The 11,633-nt window shown below is 36.3% G+C and overlaps 1 protein-coding gene across 1 annotated transcript in view; it reads left to right on the forward strand.

Annotated features, from left to right (window-relative positions):
* The window catches only part of LOC149808431 (CDK-activating kinase assembly factor MAT1-like), a 42,761-nt gene extending 33,154 nt beyond the window's left edge, over nucleotides 1-9,607 (forward strand). Inside the window, exons 7-8 of the mRNA XM_089977109.1 lie at nucleotides 623-747; nucleotides 7,586-9,607. Coding sequence (XP_089833235.1) covers nucleotides 623-747; nucleotides 7,586-7,721 — 261 coding nt within the window. The 3' untranslated portion in view covers nucleotides 7,722-9,607. The remainder of the gene's footprint in view (nucleotides 1-622; nucleotides 748-7,585) is intronic.
* Nucleotides 9,608-11,633: the final 2,026 nt, after the last annotated feature.

Here is an 11,633-nt window from a genome sequence, read left to right on the forward strand (position 1 = left end):
TCCTTTAGGCCTAGTACTATGTCTTTTAATTCTAGTACTATTTTCTTTTTCCTTTAGGCCAAGTACTATGTCCTTCTCAGTCTGTGCTAATACATTTAAATTGTTAGCATGTTTCATGTCACAGTTCAATTAGCTAAATTTGCAAAACAAACTTATCATTTTAACAATTGAGAAGGATAGAAGAATTTTTTTATACTCATAATCAGTCGAAGTATTCAACACTTTGTAAGATTATTACAGAAAATGGTCATGGATTATCCCTAAAATATATTGTTGGTCTCTTTATTCCTAAATATACAAACATACATACATACATACATACATACATATATATATATATATATATATATATATATATATATATATATATATATATATATATATATATATATATATATATATACAGATATTCTTTTATAGGCTAGATCCATCTGCAATCTAGACCCTGACCTGCATTGCATGATGCTTCAGCAGAGATCAGGGTCTGTGTTGTTTGTTCTAGTTCTATTGATTATTCCAAAACAAGCTGCTTAGACCCGGATCTAGCTGTATGCATTTTGCAATCGGATCCAATTATATGCAAGTATATACAGTAGTTTAGTTTGTTCTCTTATCTTCCCAGGGAGCTCAGGACACTTTCATTCCACTTTCCAAAGTGGAAACTGGGGAGTTGTACAGATATGAACCAGTTGAGGTCTTCATGTGTGGACCCAGATGTCCTTCTGAAGAGGAACTGGTTACCCTAGGGTAAGATGCCTGTTAAATCTTAGCATAATCTTTGAGAGTATAACAATACAAGATAGAGTATACCTATGGGTATTCAACATATCAAATGTTCTCACTGATCACAGCAACTCTTGCCTTTCTGTGCCTAATCTAATGATAATGGGTTATAAGTGACTCCTGCCTTTCTGTGCTGAATCTGATGATATTGGGTTACAAACAACTTTGCCTTTCTGTGCCTAATCTAGTGATATTAGGTTCCAAACAGCTCTTGTCTTTCTGTGCCTAATCTAATGATAATGGGTTATAAGTGACTCCTGCCTTTCTGTGAATCTGATGATATTGGGTTACAAACAACTTTGCCTTTCTGTGCCTAATCTAGTGATATTAGGTTCCAAACAGCTCTTGCCTTTCTGTGCCTAATCTAATGATATTGGGTTACTTAATTTCCCAAAATTTAAATGAACAATTTGATTATCTGTTTGTGATGTATCCATAATGAGTGACTTTTATTTGTTTATTTATTTTTATTTTTTAATTTGTAGTTTTGTTTCAGGGGATAGGGTGCTGTGGGGTTCATTTTGTATTACATTATGGGAATGATACCTAGGAAAACAAACTGGAATATTCTATTATGGACTGCTCCAGTGGCCTAATGGTTATTGTGTCCACCCTGGATGTGGGGGGTCACAGGTTCAAACCCCACCTGAGTTATACCAAAGACTTCTAAAAATAGCACTAGCAGAGGCCTAACTTGGCACTCAGCATTTAGAGGTTAGCACTAGGACTGATTGGCCGGGTGTTAGGATAACATGACTGGGTGGGACATGATGCTACATGTCTGCAACATGATGTCCCAGTGTTAGACATCACTATAAATGAATTTAATAAAATGACACTGTGTTCATCATTTTCAACAGTAGAGGGTTACTTATGGACACTTCGGAGGTTTTATTTATTTATTTTTTATAAACTTAATGTATAGCTTTATATTGATCCAAACTCTGAGATAAATAGCAAACAAAATCCACATAATCTTGACTTTCAGATAGTAATCTTGATGAATCACTGGAGGATTTCTTTATGAACAGATATTGATGAATCTTGCAAAATGGGCTTAATATCATCAAGATTTTTTATTTAATTTGATACTCGACAGAGTCTCTGCAGTAATTATCAATTACTTTGTCTGAGCTGTGATTGACTAACACTAAAACTTCAAGATTACCATATTTTGATAAAACTTGATTTGAAGCTTCCGTAAACAAGATCTAAGACAAGTACCAACAAAATTGGTGCATTTTGATTAGATGATCTTTATGTGAAATAGCTGACCCTTTGTGTCAGAGGCTTGAGTATCAACAAATTGTGATGAAACTTGCATTGTGATTTGGTATCAGTAAGACCTATGACAAGTTGAATGACCGGCAAAATGTTATGCAACTTGCCTTGTGGCTTTGTATCAGTGTCTGTAAGTTGAATGACCGGTAAAATGTTATGCAACTTGCCTTGTGGCTTTGTATCAGTGTCTGTAAGTTGAATGACCGGCAAAATGTTATGCAACTTGCCTTGTGGCTTTGTATCAGTGTCTGTAAGTTGAATGACCGGCAAAATGTTATGCAACTTGCCTTGTGGCTTTGTATCAGTGTCTGTAAGTTGAATGACCGGCAAAATGTTATGCAGCTTGCCTTTTGGCTTTGTATCAGTGTCTGTAAGTTGAATGACTGGCAAAATGTTATGCAACTTGCCTTGTGGCTTTGTATCAGTGTCTGTAAGTTGAATGACCAGAAATATTCTAGCATATTGATTAGGTGGTTGAGCTCTGAACTTATTACTATCCTTGAGACTGCTTAACACAACCGTTCTGAAACTTACTGTGTGCATGATCAATGAAATTTCTAGTTAAACCTCCTTTTCTTTTACATTGCATTTGAGAATCAGGGTCAGTACCTGTCAGACCTTTTTGATTGTTTTGTTGCCGTGGGGGGTGGGGTGGGCATTTTATGAGAACCTAAGTCAGTAATTTCTCTATGATGTGTTATTGATTGATTAAATGCCAGATACATCTAACCCCCTCTCATTAGCTAGAAAGCTAAAGTAATCTGCCCACCTAGGTGGGAGCCACCTATAGAGTGATCTCCACTTGATACTGGGATCATCTCCAAAAATACTTGAGTGACTACATGTGCCAAGTCACATGCTACGCGTACTTTACAAACCTTTCAGTTGAACATAATGTTTATCGTCGCTGCATGTTCCAAATACTGAACTTTTAATTATGTTTTCCAGCTTTACAGTAGCAGTTTATGATATTTTGTTACACCTTACTGAAAACTGGTTAAACTTACGGAAAAAAAATCAAATGTCTTACTGAGATGGACTCGTCAGGGTTGGCAGGTCTGGTATAGGCCATCATTTGGCCTTTCCTACAGGTAACATTGTCTTAGAATTGATCTTATAGCATCCACTTCATAAGTATCAGTTTGTGATGCTTCAGGGTTGTAGTTTTACTTATGTGCAGGTATTGTGTGTGCTGCAGACAGCTCAGTTTCATTGCTGTATTGTTTCAGCTGCAATCAGATACATACAGGTAAGTTTTTTATACATAGTTTATTCATAGCATCCACTTTATAGATATTATAAGCAGTCAGTTGACCTTTCATAAAGGTAACTTTTATTGAAATTTGTATTTTGCATCCACTTCATAAATATTAGCAATGCTCCAATACCCTACCTGTATTGACTGCTATGTGTGCCCTTTTACAGGTAAATTGTCATATTGTGTACCTCTGCACATATGTTTTCAGATTTCATCAAGCAGGATGCATCAGGGCTACGCATGTATATGTTGTCTGCTCTGTTTTGTCATACAGACCATGGGCAAGACCAAGTGCAAGCTTTGTAATATATTGTAACACTAGACTGACAACCACTTGACGTGTGTAGCTTGCTCCAGTTGCCGATCTATGAAAACAGACCAGACTTGCACATTATGGACTGAAAGTCAATGGGCTGCAGTACTAGTGGTACTAAACTGAAAGGCTCAGAAGTGCACCTTGGATGATGAAGACATCATCAGTAAATATGCCATTGCCTTGGTGGTGAATGGCTTGCTTCTTGACAGGTATTGTACTCCACTTAGTTCATCAACCATGAAGTGATCCAAGTTATCACAATGGGCAAAGTTTCAGCTCCTCCCACACTGACAAATCGAGTAAGATCTACCTTTGCAGAACCAGTAGGCTGTTTATCGCATTGGCTCAACACCCAGCTGCCGTTATCACCTTCCATTGTGCAAGATTGAGATCAAAAGAAACCACCTCAGTTACTGACTTGCATGTATGGACTGGCTACATGGATAAAATATCCCATACCCCATCCCAGCTGAACTGGATAACATCATGCCAACTTTGCTGGCCCTGTTCAACCATTACTGGACTCTGCCATGATATGGAATCACTGCATTCTCAAAAGGAGCACTTGTTCAGTGATCATTTGGAAGTATCTATATCCCAATTAGGGCATTCTGCAAGCATGGTGGTCCACCCCTAGGGAGCATGGTGGACGACAACTTTAGACAATTTTCTCAGCTTGATCTCAGATTGCACAGGATGTGTCAGCATCCCCCAAGCACCTACTGATGAAGAATTATGATAACAAGTTCAATCAATTTAGTTAGATCTTACTAAGACAGGAAAAGACTCTGCCTTTCGAGTGTCAGTCAAAGAAAACTTTTGTTTGTTGCCACCAGTTTTATTTGCCTCCTCCCTGGAGCAGCTACTGTGGCCCAACTGGCCATAAGGTGAGCTGGGTTTATTGTGGCAATATAACATGCTTGCTTGCTCCAGTGTTCCAGCATTTGTTGACATGCTAATTAGCAAAGACCAACCAGTATTCAACTGTTATAGCTGTTAGGTTGAGTGGATGACTTGGAGAACATTAAAGAGACATAGCAATAGGAATGGCGAAGCCGTCATACATAAGCACCTCAGATGTCATCTAGCATGGTGCAAGTAGGGACCAGTTTTGTTTTCATTTCCCATAACTGGTTCCTATAACACTTTCTAGCATAAGGAATTTGACATGGTTATGGAGGATACAGTGGCCCAGTTCCTTCATGATCGAACTCTGCTGTGTGTTTCAGATTGTACCAGGTCAATGCCAAAAATCTTGCTTATTAGGTAGAATGATTGACACCACTAGGCTGTTCAGTATCTCATATAGTGCCACAATAAACCCAGCTCACCTTATGACCAGTTGGGCCACAGTACCTAGCTCTTCTTGGGGGAAGAAAACAGTCCTGTACATCCAATACATGTTCAAAGCCACAGTTCTCAAGAATCAAGGCGGATAAAAGCGTAATAGAGATCATTCCACCATAATGTCTCTACATGCCATCAGATTAAGATTTCTCGTGGTAAATATTGAACACGATCTAGCTTTCATATATGCCTGAGAGCACTGCTTAAGGAGATCTAATGTCATGTGTTCCATCCCCACATCAGTACTGAGACCCAAGCTTGGAAAATGACATTCACTTGGTGGAGACATTCTATATACTACCATGATGGCTCCATGCCACTCTGTGACCATTTAATGCCTTATTGCCCAGTTGCTATTATGGACCCATGGCAGCTGATAGCCATGATAGGCCCCTATTTATTACAGATCTCTGTAAGCCTGGTACCATGCAGATCCATTACATATTGTGATATAGCCTTTTATTGCACCTAATGGGAGGGGTAACAGGGATCCAGTATCCAGTATCCCTCCCCAGCACCATAACATGGGGTTCTGAGTCATAATTACATGGTCTCTACTCAGTACTGGACCAATATAGGCCACTATAAGTGCTGATCATTTCAAACCTATTTCAGCCTGATAATTCCTTCAGAATAGAGTATGTATTGAAATTGTTTAAACGGACTTAAATTCTTATAAAGAACCATCTCTCAACCTGAGAATCAATCTCCTACAGCATTTACTTTATGTGATGGCAAACATTATTGTCATAGGCCACTTATATGTGAGCAATTACAATGATATTGTTGTCCCAATTGCAGCCAAAATATTGCTTCTTGGAACAAACAATGTATATGATGTCACATCTCAGGAAATGTGAGAACTTCACTTACGTTGGTTGGTTCCTGGCAGGTACAACCTGCAGATTGATGTTTTGTACAGATACAAGCATAGTGGCTGGAGTGTACATATTATCAGCAGAGGCACATTTGTCCTGGATCAGGTAGGTTATTTGATCCACGTATTGGCAAAATAACCAGATCAAATTAATTTGTGATGCATTTAGGTTCATAAAGATAAGGCAGTCACACATGCATTGCATTTGTTACCTAACTGACAACATTTTCCATGCCATGTTATGGAGGTCAGAGTCCACTTTCTCCAGCCCTTATCTCAGAGATCTTTCATCCCAAAAGGCTCAGCTCAACGAGGTAGGACCAATAGCCATGGTGCAAAAGGTTATCTCCCAAGGTCACTTTACAGCTTCATAATGATGCAGCTTCATGATTTTCACTAGATTTGCATGAGGGAAAATTTCCCTTTCAAAGCCACTCAGTGACATATGGAGTCTATTCTCCAGTTGGGTTATCAAGAAGCTGTCTCACATAAAAAGTTGTCTCACATGACTGGAGCTGGCCTCTTTGGGATGGGGGGTGATTTAATTATCCTCCAAAGGTATTATGATTGGTTAACATATTTGAAGAAACCAATTTTTTCTAGTAATTTTTTTTTCTTCAATAAGATATACCCGATCATAATAAATGTACACTCTCCTAGCCTTCCGACAATTACATCCACATAGAGAGTAGTAACTTAATATTCACTAGGATTTGGCACCAATCCCAAGGAGAGATCAATCTAACTTCCACCTAGATGACCTTTAGCTTTTTGGCTTAAATGTTTTAGCCTGGCAGGACTGGATTTGCAACCTACTAGTACTTTTCCTTTGGTATTACGATTAGATATTTAATACACATTTTACTAGAAATAAATTGGTTTCCTGTGAGCCTAAATAAACCATGAAAATCAGATATGTACAGAGTGAGATTTTGCAAATAGAATATTGAGGCACTTTCTTTTGATTATCTAGTTATAAAAAGTGTTTTAACAGTAGCAGATATGTAGTTTGTCTGCCTCAGGAAGTCTCAGGGTTGAACACTAACTGAGTCACATTCAAAGGAAGTTGCTGGTTTGAACTCTGGCTGAGTCACATTCAAAGGAAGTCACTGGTTTGAACTCGGGCTGATTCACATTCAAGAATTATAAAAATAGTACCAGCAGCTGCTTTGCTTGCTGCTCAGCATTGAGAGGTTAGAGTTAGGACTAACCAGCCTGGTGTCTGGATATTAAAATGTGAATCGGTGGGTCATGATGTTACATGTTTTCGGCATGATAACCCATTGCTACACATCACTATAAACTGCACAACTGCAGACATCATAGTGATATGACTAAAAAATTGTTAAAACTAAATTAAAAATCCAAATCATATGTACACAAAGATATGTAGTTCCTAGTATTCAGTGCATAAATGTCTTCTATTAAGTGCAATTATAATACATATGCTGTGGACGTTATATATGATTGCTGTACAGATAATGAAGATAAAAAGTGACAAGTTTTATCTTTATTCATTTTAAATTATTTTACACATGCACATTTGTTGAACTACACTAAAGAGATCTGTTGATTGTATAGGTCTCGTATAAAAGTAGCACCAAAAAAAAATGCCAGAGCAGGAATTCCTTCACTGTGTGAAAAACTACTGCTAAATATCCCTAAACAGTTGATTGTGTTACCCAGGAATCTAAACACTAATATGCTTTTTTTGTTTCTATAGTTACTTGAATCATGTGAGAGGGGCATCTGACATAGACCTTGGTGGCGGATACAAATCAGTGATGGCATGCCAGCGAGCACTGCAGGACTCCTTCTGTGGATTGTACAATTTTCCTGACTCTGGCACAACCTCGTGACAAACTTAGTGCATAGTTTGACTGTACTACTTCACAGTAATGGGTATGAATGCCATATAACTGGTTTCATGAGAAAGAGATACTGCAGCTCTACACGTTTGTGGACAGGCTGGGGATGTTCAGATCCCAGAGCAAAGTATTCCAGCAGCATGTATCTGTATATTTACATGTGATACTGTGTTCATTGAATAATTTTGATGAATGTTAAGTTGAAAATTTGCACATGTCTTCACAAATATAGGCACATTGATCAGTACTCAACAACAAAATTAAGAATGCTATAATACAGTATGTACTCTTTAATAAGTTGAGTCCAGCTTCAACTGCACAAACCCAGTATTGCCATTGAATAATGTGCTAACAGGTCTGGGTTTGTGCAATATTTTTTGAGTAATCAGTAGAACAAACAACATAGACCCTGATCATCAGGCATATTATGCTACGGCGGATCAGGATCTTTGTTGATTGCAGTTTGACTAGATTTATAAGAGAGTATATGTGGTAAAACCTTGCAAGGGTGATAACCAAGTTATCCATTGCATCCCTTTGGAGTCTTATAGCTTGGAGTAAGCTGATAACATGAGTCTTTATATTTGATATGGTGTGCCACATCAAAGATAAACAGCAAGGCCTAATGAAACATCATAGCAGTAGTGGCAGGTATCCATTGAATTCATAATGGTCATTGTTTCCACACAATACAGAAAGTCACATTAATAAAAATTTTGCCTGAAAACTGTAACATTTTTTATAATAATGTATCACTCACACAAAACAAATATTGCATTACTACTACTTTTTTTTCTTCAGAAATTGTTGTTTGTTAGACTTATTAGAAAAACTAAGAAAGGAAGAAGTTTTGTCCAGTCAAGATTAATGTCTTAATGTTGTATTCAACAGTAACCATTGTCATGAGTCTAAGTCTTAAATTATAGAACTGAAAGAAGTTGAAAACAACAATTTTAAGTAAAATAAACAAGTTATTTATTTCTCCAAGTTACGAAGTTAACATTTAAGAGACACTAACAGTATTGTAAATTAAATCCCAAATGTCCTATCGTAGGTCCAGAAGTAATGACTGTTCCAATGAATTCCAATAGTTTTAAATGTTCTGATGTTAAAACAATGATGCAGTTCAGATTGTCTTTAAATGAATTCATAATAACTCTAGAATATGTTAATCCAATTTAATGAGCACTTAGTATTTCCAATGAATAATTTAAATAAATAAATAAATAATCCCTCTCAAAACTTTATTCTGAAAACATCTTTAAATCTGATATCTAATTGCTTCTCACAGACTGATCTAAAACAAGATAGGACTGAATTATTTGTTTACCAAGTCTGTATTAATACACATTTTCACCTGACATCGATGTGAGACATTTCAATGGAAAATTTCAAACAAATTGTAAACAAGACTGTTTCTAGAATATTCTGAACTCATAAAGCTATGACAACAAATTATTTACAATTTACAATCATGGACGAAAGTTAGCAAAATAAACTTGTTTTCAAATGACCATTATCATAAAATACAACCTACAATCATGGACAAAAGTTAAGCATGCAAAACAATCATGTCTTTTACATTTTTTGGGTGAAAATTAAGGGCATCAGCCGTTTTTCAGTTATGTGATGAGTAACAGTATCCATAATACTGCAGTGTGAATGCTGAGGAACTTGGTAAAACTTTTTAACATACTTAAATGTTGTTGGTTTAATGGCAGCTGTATGCATTTGCACATATCATTGATTGCAATAGAAAGGAACTATCTCATGTAAAAATGATACATGCATAAATAGGACATTGTTCTAATATTTTCCTCAAAGAAGACTATGATTTATATTTTAGTGAATAAATTTGTGTAAACATTTGGAGCAAAGCAAGGTGTGGTTTTCATTCCTTTGCACATAAGCATCATGTTGTAGGCATATAGGCAGCATATGTGCATGTATACACGGTTCCATCTAGACAGTGTTCATCTGCAAGCATGATTTCCCACTAAAATATGATAGATGCCTCTATAAAGTGTTGTGTCAGAATGATCTGTACAAATTTCATACATCTCTGCTCCTGCCATGTTCTTGGTTGGGAATTCCATCCTTTACCTGTGATGTGTGTTACATAGTTGAGGATTCGACTGACAGAGTCTAATGGTTTAGGCAGGATGGTTACACTTCCTTATTCCAGTGATTCATTAAATATGCAGCAGTGAAGGATAATTGGACATGTCACATGCAAACAAGGGTCTTTATAAGAGCTGGCTTGCAAACATGTTAACAGCATTTCACATAAAATCATGAAATTTTTACAGTCAAAGTGATATATTATCCAGTCAAAATTTTCTAAAGAGGGTTCTCTATCTTCATAGTGTCTGAAATGAATTAAAAGAATGTTTAAAAAGAAATGATAGTGGTAATAAAGTCAGTAGTATAGACATCACAATTTGCTAAAACCATGGTAGAAGTGTTGTCAAAGTCAAAATTTTGTATCTCTGACACCCAGCATAGAGACATTGTGACTTGCTATGATCAAGGTAGACTTGTTGTCAAAGTCAAAATTTGTGTGTCTGACTTGCAGCATACAGATATGGCAATTTGCTATCATTCTGGTTGGAGCATTGTCAAAGTCATAATTTGTATCTTTGACTTGCAGCATAAGTATGTTGCCAAAAGGCATTCATTTTTTTTTAAATGATCACAATGCAGATAGATATGCACGAAGTGATTCTCGTTTGCATGCCATTATCTGTTGTTTTTTAATGGATTCAGGTTGTTATATTCAAAACTTTTTGTTCAAGCAAGAAGAGCACAAGATGAGATTGGACAGCAGTTAAATACCATAAGGAAATTAAATTGGACAGCAGTTAAATACCATAAGGAAATTAAATTGGACAGCAGTTAAATACCATAAGGAAATTAAATTGGACAGCAGTTAAATACCATAAGGAAATTAAAATGGACAGCAGTTATATACCATAAGGAAATTAAATTGGACAGCAGTTAAATACCATAAGGAAATTAAATTGGACAGCAGTTAAATACCATAAGGAAATTAAACTGGACAGCAGTTAAATATCATAAGGAAATTAAATTGGACAGCAGTTAAATACCATAAGGAAATTAAATTGGACAGCAGTTAAATACCATAAGGAAATTAAATTTCTTAATAAGCTTTTTTGATAGAAATTTTAACTTCTTTACAGGTAGTTTACATTTAACTGGTATTCCACAATTCAGGGTAGTCCACAATTCACAATCAGTCCATCATAGTATCATTTTAATTAGTGAATCAGTTAATTAGTACATAGTTCATTAAATTAAATGCATGAAGAGTGAACATGATACACACATGAAGAAGAATTTTAATTTAGTTTATTGATATGCAGTATGATAAATTGCATAGTATAGTGTGGAATTTATAAATAACATAAAGAGGATATTTTATTTAGAAAAAATACTGTCTATACTTGCTTATAAGTAAAGTCTAACTGCAAAAAAACAGACCCTGGTCTACTGTAACATAATGCACCTGCAAATCAGGGTCTGTTTTGTTCTACTGATTACTCTGAAAAGCTGTAGAGACCCAGGTCTGCTAGTGCATTATGTGATATCACATCTGGGTCTGTGCAGTTTGACTGGAGTGACAAGCAAGTAAATATGGTAGTTGTTGTCACTCTTGATGTGTTCATCAATCTTGCCATATAAGGAGCCGTTTTAGACTTTTTAATTTGTACAAATCTATAACCCAGTTTTCTGCTATCCAGCACCAGACATCATGCCATCAACATGCCATGTGTAATCACAGGGGCTCGTATTGTTGTTTAAAATTGACCTGCCATACATGTACTATATAACGACTGCAAGAACAAAGTGCTGGATGGAATGCTGTCCTCTCATTGGTTAAAA

The sequence above is a fragment of the Sinohyriopsis cumingii genome, chromosome 1 (assembly GCF_028554795.1).
Source record: "Sinohyriopsis cumingii isolate HCF-2022 chromosome 1, ASM2855479v2, whole genome shotgun sequence".
NCBI lineage: Eukaryota > Metazoa > Mollusca > Bivalvia > Unionida > Unionidae > Sinohyriopsis > Sinohyriopsis cumingii.